Source organism: Caretta caretta, chromosome 17 (assembly GCF_965140235.1).
Source record: "Caretta caretta isolate rCarCar2 chromosome 17, rCarCar1.hap1, whole genome shotgun sequence".
NCBI classification, from domain to species: Eukaryota; Metazoa; Chordata; order Testudines; family Cheloniidae; genus Caretta; species Caretta caretta.
Genome location: NC_134222.1, coordinates 22,194,825 through 22,222,361, shown reverse-complemented (window position 1 = coordinate 22,222,361; position 27,537 = coordinate 22,194,825). Strand labels below are relative to the sequence as shown.

Here is a 27,537-nt window from a genome sequence, read left to right as displayed (position 1 = left end):
ATTATTCAGCCACTAGATGTCTCTGTGCTGCAGACAGTTCCAACTAGGGTCTCATCTCTGGTACACCATGGAGATGAAGCTGGAGCTCAAGCTGTGTGGAAACATATTGGTTTTTCTTTAGTTGTCTTGTTAAGTAAATGCCTCCTGGTTAAGATGCACTGTGATTTTGTATATCCTCTCAGTTACTCCAGTGGATTATGATTTTAATCCATGCCGTTGATACTTCCTCTTCTTGTTCCTGTGTATTTTTCTTTCCAAAGGAGGTAGTTAAGAAAAAGAGAGAGAGGATTGTGACTGAATTTGGGAAGCTGCACCAACTGCTGGCTGAGGAGGAGAAGCTGCTTCTGCAGAAGCTGGAAAAGGAAGAGAAGATAATCCTGCAGAGAATCAATGGAAACCTAACCAGACTTCTAGAGCTGAGATCCTCTCTGGACAAGCTGATCCTGGAGATAAGGGAGAAGTTCCAGCAGTCAGCAGACGGATTGCTCAAGGTGAGCGGGTGGCAGAGATCCCCTCTCTCCAGACAGGCAGAAGGGAAAGGGACTTGGATCCCAGGACACTGGAGTCCAGGAGTTAGGGTTAGGTCCCCTGACACTGGAGTCTGGGTGTGTCTGACTCTTCCCACTGCATTCAATTCTCTGCTTTACTAACACCAGCTTGTGCCTAGGAGGCTCTGGCCCCTGCTGGGAGAGGGGTGCAGAACCACCCTGCCCCCAGGGGGCATTAGAGCAGGATTGGTCTCCAGGGAGGCACAACTCCTGCTGGTGCTTCCAGATGTGTAGGGAGAGGACACCCCCCACCCCACCCTTTAGGTCCAGAGGATGCAATGCGTTACACCCAGTGCACCCAACCCACTCTGCTGGCCAGTGGGAGGACATGGCCCTGACTGCTCCCTGCCCCCTTTGACGATGGGAAGTGCCCATAGGAAAGAGAAGCCCCTGCAGTCAGGATGCTGCGTCTGAGCCTGGTAGGGCTCCTGGCCACTCCTTCCCCCAGGTAGGGCTGGACACCATCGGTTCCATTATTTCCTCCAGGGAGTAGAAGAGCTATGATTTCTCAGGGCCAGAGCAAGACACCATGGCACCTAAGGTGAATGTGCGAGTTTGCGTCCATTCTCTGGTGGCTCCCTGCCCCCGCACTAGCTCAGCTGGGCACCTTTCAAGAGGGGCAGGAGAAGTGACGTCTAACCTGTGTTAGCTAACATGCAGGGTGGGATGTTACCCTGTGACTGCCCCACCACTTTCATTCAGGTCCATGGGGTGGACTGTGAGCTGCAAAGATCAATGCCATTGTCTTTTAAACCCAAACGGTGCCCCAGAGAGATCTGAGAAGAGCGGGTGTCAAGGTTCCTTCCCCACTCTGAACTCTAGGGTACAGATGTGGTGACCTGCATGCAAGACCCCCTAAACGTATTTTTACCAGCTTAGGTTAAAACTTTCCCAAGGGACAAACTTTGCCTTGTTCTTGAACCGTATGCTGCCACCACCAAGCATTTTAAACAAAGAACAGGGAAAGAGCCCACTTGGAGACGTCTTCCCCCAAAATATCCCCCCAAGCCCTACGCCCCCTTTCCTGGGGAAGGCTTGATAAGAATCCTCACCAATTTGTACAGGTGAACACAGACCCAAACCCTTGGATCTTAAGAACAATGAAAAATCAATCAAGTTCTTAAAAGAAGAATTTTAATTAAAGAAAAGGTAAAAAAATCACCTCTGTAAAATCAGGATGGCAAATACCTTACAGGGTAATCAGATTCAAAACAGAGAGAATCCCTCTAGGCAAAACCTTAAGTTACAAAAAGACACAAAAACAGGAATATACATTCCATTCAGCACAGCTTATTTTACCAGCCATTAAACAAAAGGAAATCTAACCCATTTTCTAGCTAGATTACTTACTAACTTTACAGGAGTTGTAAGGCTGCGTTCCTGATCTGTTCCCAGCAAACGCATCACACAGATGGAAAAACCCTTTGTTCCCCATGCCCCCAGATTTGAAAGTATCTTGTCCCCCCATTGGTCATTTGGGTCAGGAGCCAGCAGGGTTACCTTAGCTTCTTAACCCTTTGCAGGTGAAAGCGTGTTGCCTCTGGCCAGGGGGGATTTTATAGCCCTGTATACAGACAGGGGTTACCCCTCCCTTTACATTTACGACAGTGGGACAGGAGTGGCCTCTAGCCCAGTGATCCCAGCACTTTCCCAACAGATTCTTTAGATGGAGGCTGCTGGGTGGATGCTAACAGCTACATCTGGGTCCTGGGAGAAGGAAGTTACTCTGTATGGAATTACCATTCATTCTGAGCTGACGGGGGAGAATACAGAGCTGTGGAATGAGCAGATCATACCGAGGTTAGGTTCTTCGATGGGTCCTGTTACCATAGCAGCTGAGCACCTCTTCATCTTCAGTGCATTTAGCCTCTCACCCACCCCAGGAAAGCATTATTATCCCCATTTTACAGAAGGGAAACTGAGGTCCAGAGAAACGATATGACTTGCCCAAGCTGACATGAGAGCCTGTGGCAGAGGAGGGAATTGCACGCAAGTCTCCCAGGTGCTAGGCCAGGCCCTCACCCCGGAGCCTCCTCCCCTCTGTGTTCATGGGGGTTTGCGCCAGGTGGCGCTGGCCAGCTCTCTGCACTGGCTAAAGTGCACAGCACTTTTCTGTGTCTCCTTTTCGAGCATGAAAAGCACCTTGAGCAGGTGCGTGTCCCGTTTGCTCCTGTTAACAGGTGTGGCTACTTCAAGGGGCTAAGCAGGAGATTTGCAGCCCCCAGTCTTCCTGCAAACATGGGTTCCACCCCGTGGTTTTCTTCCCAGGGGAAGTCTCACGTAGCTCACTAATGATGGGAGCTAACCAGGAGAGGTCCCGTCTGTGCGCGCGGACAGTAAAGAATTCCTGGCACATTTACGAAGAGCAGAATCCGATCACCCTGGTACCCCAAAACCCAAGTCCCATCCACTATTGTGGAGCATGCTGTGTGCTGATTGGTTGCCAGCTCCCACCCCAGAGGTGGCTGCACTTGAGGGATGATATACCAGTTAGCGTTTGCTTTGGGTTGAGTTGCTGTAGAAATGCACCATGTTATTGCTCTGATTGGAGCTGAGACTGTTTCTTGATGAATTAATTAGTACATTAATTTCATCTCTCTCTCTGCCTGGGAGTGGCTACTGATCAATGACTGCAGGTAATCTGTGTATATATAAAGTCTGCTGCAGTTTCCACGGTATGCATCTGATGAAGTGAGCTGTAGCTCACGAAAGCTCATGCTCAAATAAATTGGTTAGTCTCTAAGGTGCCACAAGTACTCCTTTTCTCTTGACCAGTAGCTATTTCGTGAGCGGTTGGTTGGGTGCAATTTACATTCAGAATTCAGGCTGCTGTGACTGGACACGTGTGTCCCCTGCTATTGTTCTCTGCCCTGACCGGAAGGGTATAGTGCTTGGACTCAGATTTCTGGGGCATGATTATGAATTTGAAATGAGCCTAATAGTCAATGGACACCGCTGCTAGTACAGTAATTGGCCCTGATCTGCATCCCCAGCCAAGGGGTGCACAGTGCAACCCCAGAAGGGGGTGCTAATGGTCTGAAGGGCTGTCACAGTGGCTGGGGATGTCAGCAGGGAGGCTCTGGCCACGCCTGCTATCAGGGTCTATGCCAGCCTTGGGGAGGGGAGCACCAGAGGGGCTGTTCTGCCAGCTTCTTGCATTGGGAGGCCCCCCCTTATGCTGGGTTGATCCTCCCCTGGATGGCTGGGCTGCCTATTTTGTGCTGACAGCACAAAGTGGCCTCAGGCTCAGGGCTGTTGGCTGGGATATCCCCGGGAAGTGAACGCGGAGAGGGCATGGACACAGATGTTTCACAATGCAACTGGCTCCTTGCAGGGGATTGGCTGCTCTGCTCGCCCAGCTGCAGGCATTAGCCGATGATCAGCCGGGGGCTCTGTGCTGACCTGCTGGAATGTCTTCTTTCCAGGGGTGAAGCTGTGACATTTCAGGCTCCAGAGGCTTGCTCCGTGGCACTGAAAGAGAATTACAGCACAGGTATCGACCCTGCATTGCGTAAGAGAAACTGAAGATTTCCTGGACAGACGTCAGGACATGCTTCTACGGACACAATGTTCTGAAGATTCAGAGCAGGCTGCACTGCGGGGACAGGAGGACGGGGAAGAAATTTGGTAGCATGTGACCTCCAGAAGAAGAAAGGGGAGCATCCATGTACCAGCAGCGCAGATACAGGTGAGCAACCGTTTTCATGTTCTCTCCACAGGTCCTAATGCAGAAAGTGGACTAGATGATACGTCTGAGGGAAGGGAGCAGAAGGAGACTCCGCCGATTGGAAGGCATGAGATGCACTGTCCTAGGGTTGGGGGTTCCATGATCACCGCTCCCAAGAGGAGGCGGCGGGTGGTGGTGGTCGGGGACTCTATCCTCAGTGGGACTGGGTCATCTATCTGCCGCCCCGACCGGGAAAACCGAGAAGTCTGCTGCTTGCCAGGAGTTAAGATTCGCGATGTGACGGAGAGACTGCCGAGACTCATCAAGCCCTCGGATCACTACCCCTTCCTGCTTCTCCACGTGGGCACCAATGATACTGCCAAGAATGACCTTGAGCGGATCACTGCGGACTACGTGGCTCTGGGAAGAAGGATAAAGGAGTTTGAGGTGCAAGTGGTGTTCTCGTCCATCCTCCCCATGGAAGGAAAAGGCCTGGGTAGAGACCGTCGAATCATGGAAGTCAACGAATGGCTACGCAAGTGGTGTCGGAGAGAAGGCTTTGGATTCTTTGACCACGGGATGGTGTTCCAAGAAGGAGGAGTGCTGGGCAGAGACGGGCTCCACCTAACGATGAGAGGGAAGAGCATCTTCGCAAGCAGGCTGGCTAACCTAGTGAGGAGGGCTTTAAACTAGGTTCACTGGGGGAAGGAGACCAAAGCCCTGAGGTAAGTGGGGAAGTGGGATACCGGGAGGAAGCACGAGCAGGAGCCCGTGAGAGGGGAGGGCTCCTGCCTCATACTGAGAAAGAGGGACGATCAGTGAGTTATCTCAAGTGCCTATATACAAATGCAAGAAGCCTGGGAAACAAGCAGGGAGAACTGGAAGTCCTGGCACAGTCAAGGAATTATGACGTGATTGGAATAACAGAGACTTGGTGGGATAACTCACATGACTAGAGTACTGTCATGGATGGATATAAACTGTTCAGGAAGGACAGGCAGGACAGAAAAGGTGGGGGAGTTGCACTGTATGTGAGGGAGCAGTATGACCGCTCAGAGCTCCGGTATGAAACTGCAGAAAAACCTGAGAGTCTCTGGATTAAGTTTAGAAGTGTGAGCAACAAGGGTGATGTCGCGGTGGGAGTCTGCTATAGACCACCGGAGCAGGGGGATGAGGTGGACGAGGCAACTAACGGAAGTTACTAGATCGCAGGCCCTGGTTCTCATGGGGGACTTCAATCACCCTGATATCTGCTGGGAGAGCAATACAGCAGTGCACAGACAATCCAGGACTTTTTTGGAAAGTGCAGGGGACAATTTCTTGGTGCAAGTGCTGGAGGAACCAAATAGGGGCAGAGCTCTTCTTGACCTGCTGCTCACAAACTGGGGAGAATTAGTAGGGGAAGCAAAAGTGGATGGGAACTTGGGAGGCAGTGACCATGAGATGGTCGAGTTCAGGATCCTGGCACAAGAAAGAAAGGAGAGCAGCAGAATACGGACCCGGGACTTCAGAAAAGCAGACTTTGACTCCCTCAGAGAACTAATGGGCAGGATCCCGTGGGAGAATAACGTGAAAGGAGTCCAGGAGAGCTGGCTGTATTTTAAAGAATCCTTATTGAGGTTACAGAGACAAACCATCCCGATGTGTAGAAAAAATAGTAAATATGGCAGGCGGCCAGTTTGGCTTCACAGTGAAATCCTTGTTGATCTTAAACACAAAAAAGAAGCTTACAAGAAGTGGAAGATTGGACAAATGACCAGGGAAGAGTATAAAAATATTGCTCGGGCTTGCAGGAGTGAAATCCGGAAGGCCAAATCACACCTGGAGTTGCAGCTAGCAAGAGATGTTAAGAGTAACAAGAAGGGTTTCTTCAGGTATGTTAACAACAAGAAGAAAGTCAAGGAAAGTGTGGGCCCCTTACTGAATGGGGGTGGCAGCCTAGTGACAGAGGATGTCGAAAAAGCTAATGTACTCAATGCTTTTTTTGCCTCTGTCTTCACGAAGAAGGTCAGCTCCCAGACTGCTGCACTGGGCAGCACAGCATGGGGAGGAGGTGACCTGCCCTCTGTGGAGAAAGAAGTGGTTCGGGACTATTTAGAAAAGCTGGACAAGCACAAGTCCATGGGGCCAGATGCGCTGCATCCGAGAGTGCTAAAGGAGTTGGCGGATGTGATTGCAGAGCCATTGTCCATTATCTTTGAAAACTCATGGCGATCGGGGGAGGTCCCGGACGACTGGAAAAAGGCTAATGTGGTGCCCATCTTTAAAAAAAGGAAGAAGGAGGATCCTGGGAACTACAGGCCAGTCAGCCTCACTTCAGTCCCTGGAAAAATCATGGAGCAGGTCCTCAAGGAATCAATTCTGAAGCACTTAGAGGAGAGGAAAGTGATCAGGAACAGTCAGCGTGGATTCACCCAGGGCAAGTCATGCCTGACTAATCTAATTGCCTTCTATGACGAGATAACTGGCTCTGTGGATGAGCGGAAAGCAGTGGACGTGTTGTTCCTTGACTTTAGCAAAGCTTTTGACACAGTCTCCCACAGTATTCTTGCCAGCAAGTTAAAGAAGTATGGGCTGGATGAATGACTATAAGGTGGATACAAAGTTGGCTAGATTGTTGGGCTCAACGGGTAGTGATCAATGGCTCCATATCTAGTTGGCAGCCGGTATCAAGTGGTGTGCCCCAAGGGTAGGTCCTGGGGCCGGTTTTGTTCAATATCTTCATAAATGATCTGGAGGATGGTGTGGATTGCACCCTCAGCAAGTTTGCAGATGACACTAAACTGGGAGGAGTGGTAGATATGCTGGAGGGTAGGGATAGGATACAGAGGGACCTAGACAAGTTGGAGGATTGGGCCAAAAGAAATCTGATGAGGTTCAACAAGGACAAGTGCAGAGTCCTGCACTTAGGACGGAAGAATCCCATGCACGGCTACAGACTAGGGACTGAATGGCTAGGCAGGAGTTCTTCAGAAAAGGACCTAGGGGTTACAGTGGACGAGGAGCTGGATATGAGTCAACAGTGTCCCGCTGTTGCCAAGAAGGCCAATGGCATTTTGGGATGTATAAGTAGGGGCATTGCCAGCAGATCGAGGGATGTGATTGTTCCCCTCTATTCGACATTGGTGAGGCCTCATCTGGATTACTGTGTCCAGTTTTGGGCCCCACACTACAAGAAGGATGTGGAAAAATTGGAAAGAGTCCAGTGAAGGGCAACAAAAATGATTAGGGGACTGGAACACATGAGTTATGAGGAGAGGCTGAGGGAACTGTGGAAGTCTGTGGAAGAGAAGAATGAGGGGGGATTTGATAGCTGCTTTCAACTACATGAAAGGGGGGTTCCAAAGAGGATGGATCTAGACTGTTCTCAGTGGTAGCAGATGACAGAACGAGGAGTAATGGTCTCAAGTTGCAGTGGGGGAGGGTTAGGTTTGATATTAGGAAAAACTTTTTCACTGGGAGAGTGGTGAAACACTGGAATGCATTACGTAGCGAAGTGGTGGAATCTCCTTCCTTAGAAGTTTTTAAGGTCAGGCTTGACAAAGCCCTGGCGGGGATGATTTAGTTGGGGATCGGTCCTGCTTTGAGCAGGGGGTGGGACTAGATGACCTCCTGAGGTCCCTTCCAACCCTGATATTCTATGATTCTATCAGTCTATCCCAGAGCACTATCTGGGCATGAGGGACATGCTGAAGAAATTCAAAGGTAAAGGGAAGCAGGTGGCTGCAACACTGCTCCTGAACTGTGAGCTGTTGGGGTGCGTGAGTGCTTTGGTCTGTGTTTGTACAGGGCCGACTGCAAGGGGGTCCTGGTCCCAGACTGGGGCTCCTAGGCATTTCAGCAACATCCACAAGAAATAGTAATAATAATTTCCAGGTTGGATTCCCATTTACACTAAGGCCCGGTGTGTCACAGGCATGCACCAGTTTAACCAAGGTCTTGGCTACATGAGGAAAGTTGCACCAGTTTAATTTAAATTGGTTTTAAACCAGCTGAGTAAAAGTGGTGCAACCCACTGTGTGGACACTCATTTCAGAGTCAGAGGGGGTCGTTTTTGGTTGTCTTAAGCCAATTTCCAGTGGCTTTATGCAAAACCAAAACAAGTCAGGTTTAAAGTGAAATCAGAACATCCACGGAGCCTTGGGCACTCGTTTAACTAGATTGAATTAAAGTTGCATCTTTAGGTAAACCAGTGTAACTTTCTCATAGACACGTATTTTCAAACCAGTTTAGTTCAATGCATGCCAGTTTGTGTGTGAACTCTGTTAAAACAGTTTCAGATATTTTGATGTAGCAAAAAACCCAGATTAATCGGTTTTAGGTACCTATATGATTCCTGTAGTGTGTGTGTGTGTGTGTGTGTAGCTGCTTACTGAGCCCCCCACCATAGCGAGGATCACTTTGCAGGTACCCTGCCCCTGTTCCTTCTTACAGGCCCTTTCAACACTGCACACAGTCTCTGTGCAGCTCACAGCACCCTCCCCGGGGCTGATGTGATATCACATCATTTCATGCCATCCTCAGAGTCCTTAATCACAAAATAATTCAAACAGCCCTCCATGAGTCCCCAACACAGAGTCCCTAACCTAGGTCAACAGGTCATCCTTCACTCTGATCCTTCAGCCACCCCCAGTGCCTAGCCCTGGCTTCCCTCTCCGGCAGCATCTCCTTTGTTCTTTCTTTTTCTCTTTTTCTTAATGGTGAAGCAAACTTGACTGAATAGAGTATAGCCGCCACCAGCTATAATTTGTGGTTTATAGCCTCTTACTCTGCCCTGCGTCCTGCAGGTACTGTAACAGCGGCTTTCTGGTACAATCCCATTTCTCTGCTCTTTTTACTGAATAAGGTAACAAAAGTTACATTCTGTTAAGATGTTTGTGTTCCTCAGAAAGCTTTTCCCGTTCAAAAGTTCAAAGCCCTCGCCTGCCCTGAAAAGGGGACCTGTTGGTTCGTCCCCTTACAGAGCACATAGAGTTCATCTTTGTGTCTATTTATGCACAACGTTTTTGTGTGTGAACCATCATGCCCAGTTAGTATGCTAACAAAATCGCTTCACTGTCCTGTTCCAGGCCCTGAAGGGTGTTGTCATCCCCAACTCTAGGGCACAATTCCAAAAATCGTCCTTGTTTTTCGTGAATCTCATTTGGTTTTGCCATTCCGCTTATACATTTTTCTGTACGAGGCTTTGGAATTCTTGTTCGCTCAAGGGTATTCCTGTGTCTATCTTTCCATTCCTTCCAGCACTTTTAGCTGGTTTGTCTGCCATTTTGTTCCCTGTTATCCCGATACGTGCTGGGACCCAAGCAAATGCTACATGTGTCCCTGTCTGCACTAGCTCCGTTATTAGAAATATTATTTCATTGATTAAATCATTTCTGTGACCTGAGACATCCTTTTCTATCACCATCAGGCCTGAGACTGGCCGCTGTGGCTAATTCCAAGTCAGTGGCACAGGCGTTGACTTCCTCCGGCCCCAGGGATGCTCAAGTCCCCACCCCGCCTTAGGCCCCACCTCCACCTGACTCCTTCTCCCAAGCCCCCACCCCAGCTCCGCCTCTTCCCACCCAGTCCCGCCCCCTCCCCCAGGTGTGCCCCCTCCCCACTCCTGGGTCAGGGAGACAGAAGGGAGTGGGTGCATCCTTCTGTAACCTTCTGTCTCCAGAAGGGGCTGATGCTGCCCCTTTATCCCTCCATCAGCACAGTGCCGGGGGCGGAGGGGCAGAGGTAAGAGTGTAATTAACCGGCTCTGAAGAGCAACTGCCACAGCCCTTCGGAACGGGTCAGTTTCACTCTTGTTCTGAGCTCTGGACAGTGCGGGGTGAAGGAGCAGGGATGGAAGAGCAGGACAGTGGGAGCAGAGTTACCATGTCAGGGGAGAGCACAGCAAAGTTCCCACGTGGCCATGGATGTCCGCAATGATAAAGATGTTACACACAGCATAACGTTACTGAAAAATTAATACCCTCCTAGCCATTCCTAGCCAGAGTCCCCATCAGCTAACCAGCTCCAGGCCGCACCCGGGAAAGGGATTATGGGGGAAATATTGGGGTTCAGTGGCTGGCAAGTGGGGTGTGAGAGTTTAGTCTCCCCACGGTGACCCACAGATGAGTGATTTTAGCTACATGTGAGAGATGGAAACAACGTACTAGAGATGTTACTGACATGATAATTCCTTATGATGAATCCCAGCGAGCGGGTGTCGGGCATTGTATAGCACACGCTGTGTAGCTGCCAATTTAACAGTGAATTGTCCATACACAACGTCAATAAAGAACTAATCTGGGAATAACTTAACGTCTCCTTTAGCATTCTGCTAGAGGAACGGGGAGCTGAGGGGCTGGGAAGCGGGGGTGAAGATCCTTCTGTGTCTTTTCTGTTGAATTTTTCATTAATAAATCAGACCACTCTGTGTGTGTGTGTGTGTGTGTGTGTGTAAGGGCTTTCAACATAAAAACAAGTCCCTTGGTGGACATATTGGTGATGCAACTGGGGGAAACTGAGGCAGTGCCGCTGCAGAGTCATGTGAGGCCAGGAGGGATGTCAAGACGTGGTGACCCTTGTTGCAATCGGCCTCATGTCAACTAACCTGAGTCTTCACAGTCCTATTCAAACATGGTGACCTCTGGTAATAGAGATGAGCCCTGAGTGCCCTTAATTTCCATTCATGAGACTAGAGTTGATGGAGCTCAGCTTCTTGAGGGGTTTGTAGCAGAACAATATTTTGCTAAGAAACCGATGGCATTCGCAGCCCATGGCTCCTGAATCTCCAATTCTGTGTCATTTGCCTGGCTGCAAGGATGCTCTGCAAACAGTTCAGATCAGACCAGATAACAAGTGGGAGAAAACTCCAAAAATGATGAGACCATTTAGTCCCAGTTCATAGTTGGCTGGTCACGAGAGGCAGTGAAGAAACCCGGAGAGGACCTGAGGAAATGGCTTCACAACAAATTGGGGTTGGAAACCCTAGTGCCACCTCATCAGGGAAAGGACCAGCACACCAGATTCGCACTTGCTCAGGGGGTCCAATCAAAGGCTCTGAAGCTCTATGGAGCATCACCCACCGATGGATGATGCTGAATGCGTCTCTTGACGTGGGTCAGAGAGACGCTTCTCTTGGTGCCTCCCGAGCTGCTGTCCATGCTGGGTGCCCCCTCTCCATGGGAACCTGCAGGCCACTGGGTTCTGTCTGCACAGGAATGGGATGGAGCCTGCAGAGCAGAGGGACCTCCTGGTGGGCCAGAGCCGGCTCACAGCCCTCCCAAGGCTTGCCGTGCTGCATGAGAAGAGTTCCAGAGCAATGGGGAGCCAATGCCAGCTGGCCACTGCCTGCTCATGCCCCGGGGAAAGGTCTGGCAGATGCTGCCTCCTTGCAGTGGAGCTTTTGGTGCTTGGGTCCTCGCTTTGGCCCCCTGCCCTGGATGGACTAGAGGGTGGGGATCTGGGAGGCTCAGGACAGATCTCCAAGCTACGGGTGGAGGTGGAACCAGAGAGCACGTGTCCCCACCGTGCCTGGTGCGTGTCTGCATGTGACGCTGTCGGAGTGCGTGCCTTCCCGTGTGTCACTCTGTTCCCACACCTACACCTACACCACGTGCAGTCCTAGTGGTTTGTGAGTAATCAGCCCCACACCATCCCTCCCCATCTCCTCCCCACTAGCCAAAATCGCCACGGACAGCTGCTGTAGTCCTGCCATGGGATATTTCGAAGCATGGAATATAGTGGTGGAAGTAGATTTCCCAAGCCAGGCTGTGAAAAATCTTAGGGCCCCAACGTTTCCTAGGAATAGACAGTTAAAAGCTGCAAAAACTGAATAAACAAATGTCACAACAACATTGCCACTGACATAGCCCAGGTGACCCAGTGCAGCTCTTTGCGCCCCTAGGGACTGCGGCGTTGGGGACGGTGCCATGGGCACTGAATTTTTCTTTTTCCCAGTGGTGCTCCACCCCCCCTCTGCCCTGAGGCCCCATCCCCACTTCACCTCCTCCCCTGAGACCCCACCCTCACTCTGCCTCTTCCCACCCCGACTCTGCTCCCTCCCCTAAGGCCCCCCTTGCTCCGCCTCTTCCAGGCCCTGCTCCACCCCCTCCCTGAGGCCCCACCCTCACTCTGCCTCTTCCCACCCCGACTCTGCTCCCTCCCCTAAGGCCCCCCTTGCTCCGCCTCTTCCAGGCCCTGCTCCACCCCCTCCCTGAGACACCACCCTCACTCTGCCTCTTCCCACCCCGACTCTGCTCCCTCCCCTAAGGCCCCCCTTGCTCCGCCTCTTCCAGGCCCTGCTCCACCCCCTCCCTGAGACCCCACCCTCACTCTGCCTCTTTCACCCCGACTCTGCTCCCTCCCCTAAGGCCCCCCTTGCTCCGCCTCTTCCAGGCCCTGCTCCACCCCCTCCCTGAGGCCCCACCCTCACTCTGCCTCTTCCCACCCCGACTCTGCTCCCTCCCCTAAGGCCCCCCTTGCTCCGCCTCTTCCAGGCCCTGCTCCACCCCCTCCCTGAGACACCACCCTCACTCTGCCTCTTCCCACCCCGACTCTGCTCCCTCCCCTAAGGCCCCCCTTGCTCCGCCTCTTCCAGGCCCTGCTCCACCCCCTCCCTGAGACCCCACCCTCACTCTGCCTCTTCCCACCCCGACTCTGCTCCCTCCCCTAAGGCCCCCCTTGCTCCGCCTCTTCCAGACCCTGCTCCACCCCCTCCCTGAGACCCCACCCTCACTCTGCCTCTTCCCACCCCGACTCTGCTCCCTCCCCTAAGGCCCCCCTTGCTCCGCCTCTTCCAGGCCCTGCTCCACCCCCTCCCTGAGGCCCCACCCTCACTCTGCCTCTTCCCACCCCGACTCTTCTCCCTCCCCTAAGGCCCCCCTTGCTCCGCCTCTTCCAGGCCCTGCTCCACCCCCTCCCTGAGACCCCACCCTCACTCTGCCTCTTCCCACCCCGACTCTGCTCCCTCCCCTAAGGCCCCCCTTGCTCCGCCTCTTCCAGGCCCTGCTCCACCCCCTCCCTGAGGCCCCACCCTCACTCTGCCTCTTCCCACCCCGACTCTGCTCCCTCCCCTAAGGCCCCCCTTGCTCCGCCTCTTCCAGGCCCTGCTCCACCCCCTCCCTGAGACCCCACCCTCACTCTGCCTCTTCCCACCCCGACTCTGCTCCCTCCCCTAAGGCCCCCCTTGCTCCGCCTCTTCCAGGCCCTGCTCCACCCCCTCCCTGAGACCCCACCTGCTCGCTGCTCTCCGCCCTCCCCCAAGTCCCTTCCCCAGCCTCCAATCAGCTGTTTGGCAGCACCCTGGTCAGATAAGCAGGGGCGCTGCCAAGCAGCTATGGCTGGTGGGTGCTGAGCACTCCACTATTTTTTTTCTGGCGCACCCACGGAATCTGCGCCTATGGGAGAGGTGGAAGTGTTTAGAGGCAGAGCTCCCTGGCTCAGGGCCTTCAGAGGACCCTCCAAGGAAAGACAAACTCTCCATGGTTTCTGTCACAGTTCAGGGCAACTGCCCCTGTATCTCCCCTCAGTAGTTCAGCAAGGCACCCCTCTCAGCATCCAGCTCTTGCCTCTCCTGGGTGGAGGCAGACATCTCTCTCCCTTCCAAGTGGGTATTTCCAGGCTGTACCTGTCACTGCGTATTTCCCAGCAGAGGCGGACCCGCTCACTTTCTGTTCAGAATCTGAAAACGGCGTGATTGCTGCTCCTATGACCACCATTCAGCTCTCTCTAAGTGAGCCGCCTTTATTCCTAAGGTAAAAAGCACCGCAGAGAAAACATATTTAAAACCAATCAAAGAACCTACACACATGCTAATAAGCTTACCAGGAACCCCAGCCTTAAGTTGGATAACTTCAACCCGTCCTACTCTAGGGAAGAGGCCCTGTGACTCCCAGTTCATCACAGCTTCTGCTCAGAACAAGCACACTCATGACAAGTTTAGCTCACTCTTTATACAGATCAGGGGTCTTGGATACGGAGTTCCCCGAAGGCAGTATTTAGCCTGCACTGGGTCTCTCTCTGCAAAAGGCTGGCTTGTGAGGGGAGAATCTGCATATCCCTCACCTCAAGGGATTTCCTAAGGAAATCCACTTCACATGTAGGCCGTGTCTACACTACCCACTCATGTCTTCCTGCTAAAGAAGTTGCCAACCACCTTGCAATAGCACATAAACACTTGCCTTTCTAGTACAATGTACCTAGAGGTATTAACCCTAATTCAGTAAGGATATGGTGGGGTGTTGTCAGCATGTCCCCGTTACGCTTTCTAATCCACGACTCTGCAGGTGTCCAGGAGTCTCGGAGAGCTGACTCCAGTCGGGGGCTAAGGAGATTCCACTCCCACCCAGCTCCTGTTCTCTTGTGCCCAAGAGTCTGACACGAGGACAGAGCTCAGTGTAAGAGACCCTGCGTCCTTGGCTGGTGGGAGTCTGCATGGTGCTGCAGCTTGATCCTCAGATATCTACAGCTCAACTGGGCTATGAAAGACAGAACAGAGGTTGTTATAAGGAAATCTGCCTTTCCCCACCTGTAACTAGGGCTTAGAGACAGAGGGAGAGAGATTATGTGTCCGGAGAAAGAATGAGAGAAACTGGACACATGTGGACTAGCAGAGGCCTGGGAGCAGAAAGCAGAGATGAGGGGAACGGCAAGGACAGCCATGGTGCAAAGAGCTGCAGGAGCAGAACCAGGTCAGGGACCAAAGCAGAACACATCTCTCTGAAATACTCCTTCATCTTGCTCTGAGCCCTGGGCTCTTACCCTCTCTTTGTAGGATGAAATTTCATGGATGAAGAATTTCAAGGGATGAGTTGGGAGATTTCCTTGCAGAAAGATGTTGGGCATGAAAAATTCTGCTGAACCAAGAAGACTGAAATGCTGCTTATGAGTTGGCAGGGGAAGTGCAGAGACATATGATTCCACAGTGACACAAGCCCCACGCTCTGGCTGTCCCTAAGCCACTGATTGCCAGAAGCTGGGAGTGGGCAACAGGGGATGGATCACTTGATAATTGCCCTGTTCTGTTCATTCCCCCTGAAGCACCTGGCATTGGCCACTGTCGGAAGACAGGACGCTGGGCTAGATGGACCTTTGGTCTGACCCAGTCTGGCCGTTCTTGTGTTCTGATGTTCACAATTCAATTCTGATGCTGCAAGTGAGAAGAAATGGAACAAATGATTTAACAATAGAGGATATGAACTCATCATGCTGTGTTGCAATGTTGTTGATTTCCTAGAAATCATAAACATGACTTTGCTAGGAAACAGATCAGGAGTTTGAATATCTCATGGATTGGTCATGGCATATGGAGCAAGGAGTGGGCTGGATAATTCTGTATCTGGTGCATTTTTGGTATTAGCTGCAGCCCTGACTCTTGTGGTGAACTGATGCAATTTGAATACATATACACATGTCCCCTATGGAGGTCCTGCCCCAAAATGTTGGAATTTGTCTGACTAGGTACTTACGCGTAGTTATGGGAAAGCAACACCCTTAGCAGCTCAGAAACCCAGAGACATTCAATCTGTAGATACTCTGCTGCCTTAAGGAGAAATGCATGGAGTTTAAGGCAAGAAGGGACCATTAGACTATCTAGTCTGGCCTCCTGCATAGCACAGGTTATTGCTTTTTACCCCTGTATTGTTCCCTATAACTTCTGTTTGACCAAAGCATCTCTTTCAGGAAGACCTCCAGCCTTGATTTGAAGATGTCAGGAGAGGGGCAATCCACCACAAACCTTGGGAGTTGGTACTAATGGTTAATTACTCACACTGAAAAATTGATGCCTAATTTCTTATTTGAATTTGTCTGGCTTCAGTTTCGGGTCACACATCTGTTCTGCTTTTCTCTGCTAGGTTAAAGAGCCCTGGGGTACCCGGTATTTTCATCCCATGAAGGTACTTATAGCTCTACCCACTTGTCCACGATCACCCTAAATTCTTGTCAACGCCATAGAATCTCAGAACCATGGAACCTTAGAGTTAGAAGGGTCAACTAGTCTAACCCCTGCCACGATGCACGATTTGTCGTGTCTAAAGCATCCCAGACAGGTGGCTCCAGCCTCCTTTTGAAATCCTCCAGTGAAGGAGCTTCCATAACCTTCCTTGGCTCCACTGAACTACTGCCCTTACACTTAGCAAGTTTTTCCTGAGATTTAATTAAATCTGCTCTGCTGTAGTTTGAACCCGTCGCCTTTTGTCCTGTCTGTGGCAAGAGAGAACAACTTTTCTCCATCTTTTTTACGGCGGCCTTTCAAGTCTTTGAAGACCACTCATGTCTCTGCTCAATCTCCTATTTTCCAAATGAAACATACCCCATTCATTCAGCCTTTGCTCCTATGGCTTTGATCATTTTTGTCACTTGCCTCTGGATCCTTTTCAGCTTCTCTACATCCTTTCTATATGTTGGTGACCAAGACTGGACACAGGACTCCAGCTGAGGCCTAACCAGTGCCAAGGAGATTGGTACAGTCACCTCCCATGACTTGCACTGTTTCCAGGACACCGTCCCCCATTCTGTAAGTAAGGCTTGCATTCCTCGTTCCTTGATGTATCACTTTGCATTTAGGTGTATTAAAGCACATTTTGTTCGAGTGGGCCCATGTTACCAGGCAAACCAGATTGTTCTGTACGACTGCCCTGTCCTCATCATTGTTTACCACTCTGCCAATCTTTGGGTCATCCATAAATTTTACCAGCAGTGATTTTACATTTACTTCCAGATCATTAGTGTAAATATTGAATAGCATCTGGCCTAGAACCAGTCCCTGTGGAATCCCGCTAGAAACATCCCCATTTCATGGTGATTCCCCAGTGATGACTATGTTTTGAAATCTGTCAGTTAGCTACTTCTTGATCCCTTTAACAAGTGTATGCTTGAAATTGTATAATAGCAATTTGTGACAAAGTTCCTCCTCTACCTTGATGGGTCTTGCGTTTATTGGCAGATTTGTTCGCCTCGGAGATTCACAGCCGCCCTCAGTTTGGCCATTTTCCTTAACTCACAGTCCAGGTCAACCCCTCCTGTGTCTGACCAGGAGTTGGGAGGATTTGGGGGGAACCCAGGCCCACCCCCTTCTCTGGGTTCCATTCCAGGGCCCTGTGGAATGCAGCTGTCTAGAGTGCCTCCTGAAACAGCTGTGCGACAGCTACACCTCCCTGGACTACTTCCCCATGGCCTCCTCCCAACACCTTCTTTATCCTCACCACAGGACCTTCCTCCTGGTGTCTGATAATGCTTCTACACCTCAGTCCTCCAACAGTCCGCATTCTCACTCTCAGCTCCTAGCGCCTCTTGCTCCCAGCTCCTCGCACGCACACCACAAACTGAAGTGAGCTCCTTTTTAAACCCAGGTGCCCTGATTAGCTTGCCTGTCTTAATTGATTCTGGCAGCTTCTTGACTGGCTGCAGGTGTTCTAATCAGTCTATCTACCTTAATTGTTTCCAGAAAGTTCCTGATTGTTCTGGAACCTTCCGTGTTACCTTACCCAGGGAAAAGGACCCTACTTAACCTGGGGCTAATATATCTGCCTTCTATCACTCTCCTGTAGCCATCTGGCCTGACCCTGTCACATATTATTTAATCAGAATGTCAAGTGGTCCTAACGTCAAACACCTTACAAAAGTCTAAGTATATTACATCTATGCAGTGACTTTATCAACCAAATTTGTAGTCACCTCAAAGAATAATCATTTTGTTTCATAAAATCTGTTTTCCATAAAACCATAGTGACTGGCATTAATTATATTCATATTCTTTTAATTCTTTGTCAGTTGAAGCCCATGTTGACTTTTCCATTATTTTCCTGGGATTGAGGTGAGCTAAATGATCTATGGTTACCTGGGTTATGCCACTTGCTCCTCTTTTGAATAGAGGAATAACATTATCACCCTTCCAGTCTTCTGGAATGTTCCTGGTATTCCAAGATATATTAAAAATTAACATCAGCAGGCCAAAGATCTCCTCAGCTAGCTCTTTTAAAACTCTTGGCTGTGAAATTATCCAGGATTAATTATTTAAAAATGTTTATCCCTAGTAGATGCTCTTTAACATCTTCCTTGGTTACCATCAGGAATCAGGGCCTGTAGCTGAGCCTTGGATCAGCTAGCTGCCCTGGAGCTGAACGCTCTGATTGACCAAACCACCTGACTGGCTGAGAGGTGTCACCAGACCTGCCCTTAAGTCCAGCAGCAGCATTAGGCCAGTGGATGCTCACTGCTTACACCTGCAGCTGTGATCATTCCTATGCCAGCCTTGCTCCAACCGTGTTCTTCAGTTTGGTTCCCGATTCTGGCTCTGACCCTTGGTTCTGACCCCAGCTGTGACCACTGGGCCTGACTGCCCACATCATAGAATCATAGAATCTCAGGGTTGGAAGGGACCTCAGGAGGTCATCTAGTCCAACCCCCTACTCAAAGCAGGACCAATCCCCAATTTTTGCCCCAGATTCCTAAATGGCCCTCTCAAGGATTGAGCTCACAACCCTGGGTTTAGCAGGCCAATGCTCAAACCACTGAGCTATCCGTCCCCCAACATGGTCCATGAGTTATTAATTAACTCTAAAGTATTTCATCATCCTCACATGATACAAGAACATCATCCTGCTTCTTTCCAAATACAGAAGAGAAACATTTATGGAACAATTCTGCCTTTCCTACATCAGTATTAACAATTTTACCATCTCCATCTACCCTGAACTCTGCCCCAGGCCCTGCCCCTGCCCCAACCCTTCCCTCAAGGCCACACCCCCACCCTGCCTCTTCCCACTCCCGCTACACCCCCACCCAACCTCTTCCCGCCCTGTTCCGCCTTCTGCCCCGAGCATGCTGCATCCTCACTCCTGCCCCTTCCCCCCCAGCCTCCTGCACACAGCGAAACAGCTGATTGCGGCGGGCGGGAGGCGTGGGGAGGGAGGGGGAAGCGCTGATCGGCAGGAGGCTCTGGGGCAGGAGGAGGAGGTGCTGATGGGGGGCTGCCAGTGGGTGCTCAGCACCCACCTTTTTTTCCCCATGGGTGCTCCAGCCTCGGAGCACCCATGCAATTGGTGCCTATGACTTAAATACTCCTTATAGTTCTTCTACCTGCCAGTCATGGATTTTTCCCCAATGTCTTTAGTGTTCCTTATCAATTTTCTGCACTTCATAAATTCTAATTTATGTCGATTGCTATCTAGTCTCCCTTTTACCATTTATCAGTTGACCCGAACAGCCAGTCAACATTCAGGGCCCTGGGGATGTTCCAGCTGGAAGAAGAAATTGCAGGAGTCTGGTATTTTCTCTGCTGGAGTCTTGTTTCGTTACAGTAATTTATGAAGTTCTGCATCTGACAATTCAGGGGGAAACAAAAACAAAAGGAGCAATTTCTTTGCTTTTATCCCCAAGCCTCTTCAGCCAACACCAGACCCAAAAATTCTCTCTAACTTTTCCCAGGGTCATGCGATCCCAGTCTGCAGCTGGGCTCTCTTGCTTATTGCCTCTGCTCTGTCTTACCTAACTCACACACACTTGACCTACAGCAATACTGGGCAAAAGCCCCTCCACCTGCCAAGCGAGCCCCTTTTGTCTGAGGGATGTGTGTGTGTGGGAGGTGAGGTTGTTATGAATGACAGTTATGTTAATTGAGGTGTGTACACGCCCAATGTCAAAGAGCTTTGTGACCCATGCAGTCGCCAGTGACTCTTAGCAAAACATTGTATATCACTTTTTTATGTCTAATTGCTCCCCTCAGTTCACCACTGGACTAGACTGGCTTCTAGTCAAAGTTGTTCTCTAAACTTATTTGGGAATTGTGACTTTTGAAGATCTAATAAACTCTTCTTCAAGAACTCCTAACTGGCATTCAGGTTTTTCAGGCTAAAACTTTATTCCCAATGAATTTTGCTCATAACTTTCTCAGCTTTGGGAAATTGGCCCTTTTGAAGCCACAAGTAAGGGGTGAAGGACTCGTTAATTCAGACCCTGCGGTCTCTGAGCTACACACAGTCACTGGGGAGACAAAGCCAATGTCTCTGAATGCAATATGCAAAACTACCAATGGCCAATTTTGTTTTTAAATGAAACATGAGATTCTCCTGCCATCATGTGACTCCAGGAGGTGGGGCTTTAAGAAAAGCATCAAATGCCAAGAGAATAGATGGTGACAACAACACAAAACCCTGAGTATGGGGACTGTGTATAAGCCTCTGAAATTGGTTACAATCACAGACAGATACTTCTGCTCACATCACTGTCTGTCCTTGTTCCCCCTGCTCCTCTCCCACACCTGCCTGGCTGCTGCCCCTCTCTTCCCCCGCATTCTACTCCTGCCCCTCCTACCTTCTGCCTGTCCCTTGCCATCTGCGCCCGTCATCCCTCCTCTGCCCTTCCCCCTGCTCCTCACCCAGCTACCATGGAGTCAGGCTGCCTCCTCTTTCTCCTCCTCCCTTTCTGGGTGCTGTTGTGGGGGGTCACTAAGGGCCTGGAGGAGACAGTCTCCCAGTCTCCAGCAGAAGAGGCTTGGCAGAAGATGGCAGCACTGAGACCTCTGTGTTCCTGTCAGGTGGGATGCCAGGCAGGAACAGAACCAGAACAGGGACCAAAGTAGAGCTCGACTTTCCATCACTCCTTCCTCATCTCACTCTGAGCCAGGCTCTTCTTCTCTCCCTGTAGGATGGAGGTGCAGCGGAGTTTCATGGCTGAAGAATCTCCAGGAAAGAAATAGGAAAGGTGATGGGCATGACACCAATTCTGTTGAGCAGAGAATATTGACAAGTGGCTCGGGAAGAGGCAGCAGGAAGTGCAGAGATTGTGGCCTGTGATTCCACAGTTCAATTCTGACACAGCGGAAAAGTGGGCGAAGATAGAAGAAAGGATTAGCTGACACTGCTTTCCAGAAGACAGTCCTCCCTTCTGTAGGTGTGGTCTGTAGTCCTCATTCCTTTGCATTTGGTTGTGTTAAAATGACTTTTGTTTGAATGGTCTAAGTTACCAGGAAAACCCGATTGCTCTGTGTGACTGCCCTGTCCACAACATTATTTACCACTGCATCAGTCTTCTCGAATTTCCTCAATATTCCAAGGTTTATTAAAAATTAAGATCAGCGGACCAAAGATCTCCTCAGCCAGCTCTTTTAAGACTCTTGGGTGCAAGTAATCTAGGTTTGCTGATTTAAAAATCTAGCTGATTTAAAAACCTGCCATATGTTGTCCAGCATCTTCCTCAGTGACTAATACAATGGAAAATGCTTTGTCATCCTCAGCTGATATAATGCATCATCCTGCTTCTTTCCAATACAGAACAGAAATATTTGTAGCACACTACTGCAATTTCTGCATCATTATTAATAATTTTACAATCTCTATTTAGTAATGGGTCTGCTAAGATTCCCACCTCTCCCCCCCAATATATAGTAAAAACTCCTCCTTGTTTTCCTTAGCTCTACCAGGCATGGATTTTTCCCTGATGCCTTTAGCTTTCCTTTTCAATTTTATGCCCTTCACAACTTCTAGTTTATATCAGTTGTGATCTGTTTTCCCCCTTTTCCATGTGTAATATATTGAATTTTTATTTCTAATTTCTGTCCTTACTTTGCCACTGACCCATGACAGACTTTTACCCAGAGTTGATCTCTTTCTTCTCTGTTGAACCATGGCTTTTTGGCCATCAAATACATTCTTCTTAAAGACCTGCCTATTTTCATTTGCATTTTTTAAGTCTAAATTGTTCCTCCCAACCAATTTTATTCCTAAATTTCCTCATCTTTGGGAATTAGCTTTCTGAAAAGCCAGGCTGGGGTGAGGGACTCATTAACTCAGATCTGGAGTGTGTGAACAGCACCCTAAACAGTCATTGGGGTGAAAAAGCCAATGTCTTTGAATGCAATAAGCAAAACTACCCAGCATGGCCAACTTACTTTTTTTTAAATGAAAGGTGAGATTCTCCTGTCATCACGTGACTCCAGGAGGTGGGGCTTTAAGAAAAGCACCAAGTACCATAAGCCCAGACTGGTGATGACAGAACAAGAGTTGGAAACCCTGAGTATGGGGATTGTATGTATGCCTCTGAAATTGGTCACAATCACAGACAGACACTTCTGCTCACGTCACTGTCTGTCCCTGTTCCCCCTGCTCCTCTCCCCCACCTGCCTGGCTGCTGCCCCTCTCCTTCCCTGTATTCTACTCTTGCCCCTCCTAGCTTCTGCCTGTCCCCTGCCATCTGCTCCTGTCCCCTGCCATCTGCGCCCGTCATCCCTCCTCTGCCCTGCCCCCTGCTCCTCACCCAGCTACAGTGGAGTCAGGCTGCCTCCTCTTTCTCCTCCTCCCGTTCTGGGTGCTAGTGGGGGGGGGTAACTGAGGGAATGGAGGAGACAGTCTCCCTGCTCTCATTTTGAGTGCCCAGTGTCCCAGTCACCCTCATTAGCTCTGCATATCAGTTGCAAGAAAAGCCCTGCTCCCCCCCTGCAGCCTGGAACTGGAGTATGCTCAGTACAGATGAAACGTTCAGAGAGTTTAGCTGCCAAAGTCTATCTAGTTGTTACTGAGCCTGTGTGAACTGCGATCTTTCCAAGGCTTAAAACTGGGCCAGATTTGGATAGGTTTTCATGAGGGCAGCAAAAGGCACCTCCCTGACACTAGGGTGTCCCACCTGCCAAATTTCCATTCCCTTCTCCAAAGCATGGAAGTTCTAAAGTTGATGATCGTAAATTGCTATCACCCTTGTCTTTCTCAGACCTCACTCCCCCACTGCCTGTCTTCACCTCACTTTGTGTAAGCTCAGACATATATTTGTAAATTGCTTTTAGTTTTCTTGGCCTAGAAAGGGGCATGGACCCTTATAAAGCAACATCATTATTAATAATAAGAGGTGTCTTTCCCAAAAAGGATCCAAATTAACAAATAGGCAAACACAGGACATTCATATAAAAATATTTATTCTTCATAATCTACGTTCAACATTCCATCAAATCATAGAGCTCAATATGACAGGAAATGTTCCATGTGATATAAAATATATTAAATAATCTTCACATTTGAGTTGTGAATGGAGCCACGTCATGTGACCTGCCCCCAAACCCACATGTACTAATCTATAAATAGTACACTATTTAGCTCAGGTTTCAGTGCAAATTAAATTTCTTAAATAGATTGAAATAATATTTTAAATACATTTCTATACTTCAGGTTATTTCCACTAAGTCAGCCAGTGGCAATAACACTAGATGCATGTGCCCTTTGATCATTAACACTTTCATTGCTGGGCAAGGCGTGGTCCCTGATCTGTCCCCTGCTCCGCTTAGTTCAGTTCCAAATTGGTCACGTACTCCTGAACCCAGTCCTCTTCGGGGTTAGCACAGACTTCACGGCCCTTCTTGGTGATAAATCTGCAGAATGAAAAACATTTGGATTAGAACAAGGGGAACTTTGTGAGTGGAGAGAACCAAATGTCTCCCTTTAAAACCTCTCCTCTCACTAATACCAGTTACACCCAGATCTCGTAGATTAGGGGAACATTTTCCAAAACACCTATGTGATTTAGCTGCCAAAGGCCCATTCTCAGAAGTGATCTAGCCACATCGGAGCACAAGGTCCATTGACTTTCAGTGAGACTCAGCTCCTATGTGTCTCAATCACTTCCGATAATGGGACTTCAATGTCTCAGCAGCCTCGCGCTTTTGAAAATTGCACACCCGTCATCTGTTCACTTCTCTTTCTCTGGTGAAGTCTCTGCCAGAGCCTACCCTCCTTTCTACGTTTCATGGGTCTTAAGAAACCTCCAAGGCCAGTAACTAGGGGACACAAAAAATCTCTCTCTCTGTCTCAGGGTCTGACGTTTGTACTTACACTATGGCTGTCCGGGAGCACATGCTGTTGGTGTCATAATAATCCACCACCAAGCCGCGTGGGATCTTCCGGGATGTGTAGGTAAAGCAGCAGGCAGTCGGGGGATCGGAGCCAACTGAGAGAGACGGAGACAACAAACATGAGTGTGTGCTGAACTGTATGCAAAGCAAAGCCTCTCTAGCAGCCTGGGGGACGTGGGACAGGGCAGGAAGACAAGACTTCCAGCTGTAAGGAGTTGGGATAAGGAAAGGAGGTGAAGGAAGGAGGGAAATGGGAGAGATTTTCCTCCAATAATTCCTTCCATCCTTTCCTCTTTCCTGGACACACCCAGGTCTGAAAGTTCTTGTCAGATCTTTGAACCACCAGGGCTCTCCCCTCCCCAGAAGAGAGCTCCTTGCCCTGCCTCAACCACCGAGAACCTGCTGGCTAGGAGCTGCAGGAGGAACCATCTCCAGGCTATGACATTTCTCCTTCCTTCTCTGAAGGGAAACACTGAAAGAGAGGAGAGAAGCTGGACTTACTTGGGGCAGAGGAGGCCAGGGAGCAGAAGGCAATGATGAGGAGAATGGCAAGGGCAGCCACCGAGACCTTCATGTTGCTGTCGGGTGAGGATAAGCGTCAGGAGCAGAAGCAGACCAGGGACTCTTGAACGCTCCTTCTCTGTCTGATGCTGCATCCAAGGACAATCTGTCTTTTTATAGGCGCTCAGGGGGCAGAGCGGAGGGTGATTGTGAGGGAATTTCCAGCATGGTGGGCAGCTGATGTCATGGTGCCACTATGCTGACAGCAGAGGAAACTGAGTGGCTGTGAAGGGCTGAAAGCTGAGTCATAACTCTCTGTTACTTCACCAGCGAAGGGGAGGAACTGTCTTGAGCACGATTCTTTCATACCCTATCTTTTGCAAATACGCCTCAAAACACAACACCGGGCCTTTTGATCTTCTCACAACAATGACAATCACCCGAAGAGACCCACAGGCCCAGCTGGGTTCCAAATAACCATATTCGCTGAATACACACAAAACTGCCATGCCCAGCTCACTCCAGAAACACAGAACACTGTGAGTATTCCTAGACGGCTCCCAAACTATTTAAGGGACACTCCCCAATTCCTCCTAAAGTAAAGGACATAAAAGCTATGATTATTGTTATTTTTCTATTAACTTTTTTTAATTTTAAAAATAATATATATAGAAAAAAACTAACATAAAATATACACAAACTTCTCATGACACATGCACTTCTCATACTATATTAACCATGTGCTATATATGCTGAGCTATGCTTTAAACATTTAATTATATATAATATCAATGATTAGCATATAAATCAGTGATTTGTGTTGCACAATTTACAAACACATTTTGCTTATAAAAGTTCAATAGTTAAAGAAAAATTATTAAAATCAGATGGAGACTAGAAGCAAAATTCAGAGGAGGGGGCTGGAGACAGAGAGGGAAGGAAATGGGTAGAGAAGAGGGGGGCCCATACATTTCCATGATGGCCACCCTTATGACGTCTGTGTGCCAGTCTCCCATTGTTGGTTGCTTTTTGGATTTCCATTTTTGGAGGACAAGTCTTTTAGCCATTATTAGTGGTCTGCTGAGCCAAAGTTTTCCAGATTTATTCAGCTTCCAATGACCATCCATTGGGTTTACAGGTACGTGCAATATGATTGCAGTTGATAGGAAAAAAATTAGTCCTGCCCAAACCACAGGTGTAGGTTCATTCCCACCAGCTGCATCACGGCACCAACATCCGTCTGACTTAGCAGTACCTGTTTTGAAGATGGGTCCAATGCATCCTCCAGGTGATTTTCTGCTGGATTAATCATACCCAGAGGTCAAAGGAGCCGTTCAGAACACTGGCTAAAATGTGTTCCCATTGGTTAGCAGAAAGTAATTGCCTAGTTCCTCTTCCCGTTGTTGTTTTTTTTTTTTCTGGCCCGGTGTGTATACAGTGTTGCCGTAGCTGTTGGAGAAAGGAAAGCAGTTTCTGTGGGTCAGCGGTACCGAAGACATCGGGCCAAACAGCTGGGAGATGGCATGTTTACGCTGGATATATTGCCACTCCTTCTTAGGCTCTAGATTGAACCTTGCTATAAATTGACTCCCAATAAATTCAAAATCCCTTCCCTAATCCGATCTGGCTGTTGATGGGTTGTCTGCTGTTCAGTGTTTCGAGTTATCGCAGACAGAGGGCCTTGGTGTGTGCAAGGGGGTCATGTTTCAATGTAGTAGACGTCGTACGCCAAGTATTCCTGGCTGCCACAAGGGTTGGTAATTGCTCTTTAGGGAATCTGCAGTGTGTTGGGAAGGGTAAAGGAGCAACTAATTCTGCTTCCAGCTGGAGCCAGCCCGTGGCTCTGCAGCAAGAGGGAATGAGCTGGGGTTTGGAACGGGGCCTATATGAGGAGAGATTAAAGAGACTAGGACTTTTCAGCTGGGAAAAGAGGAGACTAAGGGGGGATACAATAGAGGTCTATAAAATCATGAGTGGTGTGGAGAAAGTGAATAAGGAAAAGTTATTTACTTGTTCCCATAATAGAAGAACGAGGGGCCACCCAATGAAATTAATGGGTAGCAGGTTTAAAACAAATAAAAGGAAGTTCTTCTTCACACAGCGCACAGTGGAACTCCTTGCCTGGGGAGGTTGTGATGGCTAGGACTATAACAGGGTTTAAAAGAGAACTGGATACATTCATGGAGGTTAAGTCCATTAGTGGCTATTAGCCAGGATGGGTAAGGAATGGTGTCCCTAGCCGCTGTATGTCAGAGGGTGGAGATGGATGGCAGGAGAGAGATCACTTGATCATTACCTGTTAGGTTCACTCCCTCTGGGGCACCTGGCATTGGCCACTGTCGGCAGACAGGGTACTGGGCTGGATGGCCCTTTGGTCTGACCCAGTGTGGTCATTCTTATGTTTTTATGACCTGTGTTTCCCCACCATGGAGCTTCCATGGTTTGAGAATGGAGCAAATATTTCAGATGGTGTGACTTCATCCTGGAGTCAGGGAGAGACACAGAGCTGCGTTGATATGCCACATTTTGATTGTTTGGGCAGATGCAGCCACCATTCACTAAAATGGAGGGATGGAGAAGGAGGTGGTGTCCAGTGACTTGGGCATTATACTGGGATGTGGGAGACCCAAATTCAAGTCTCCATATCAGGCAAAGTGGGGATCAAGCCCAGGTCTCCACATCTGAAGTAGGTTCCCAAATGTTGGCCCAGAGGTTACCAGGAGGCCTGGTCACCACCACCACCTCTGGTGTTTTTGTGACTCTACCTTGTCTTTTCCTTTATTTTTAGCAAAAAGGTTAAAAAGATGTCAAATGAAGCACTTAGTTCAACCCAAAATGAAATTTCACCAATTCTTTTGATTTGCTGAACAGTCAGAAGATTTTTGGTTTCTTTGCGTTGAACTGATTGTTTTTTGTTTTTTTGTTTGGAATTGCCAACGACTAAAAAACCAGCTATTCACACAGCTATAATTTCACAAGCAGGAATGTTTGCAGAAACCGAAGCAAAA

At 49.2% G+C, this 27,537-nt stretch overlaps 1 protein-coding gene across 1 annotated transcript; it reads right to left on the bottom strand.

Moving 5' to 3' along the window:
• Window positions 1-23,081: 23,081 nt before the first annotated feature.
• On the bottom strand, window positions 23,082-24,683 carry LOC125624000 (C-C motif chemokine 4 homolog). Its single transcript, XM_048824238.2, has 3 exons — window positions 24,530-24,683; window positions 24,009-24,123; window positions 23,082-23,548 (listed from the first exon to the last, which is right to left on the bottom strand). The coding sequence occupies exons 1-3, from the start codon at window positions 24,600-24,602 to the stop codon at window positions 23,461-23,463; spliced, it is 276 nt and encodes a 91-aa protein (XP_048680195.1). The 5' UTR covers window positions 24,603-24,683; the 3' UTR covers window positions 23,082-23,460.
• Window positions 24,684-27,537: the final 2,854 nt, after the last annotated feature.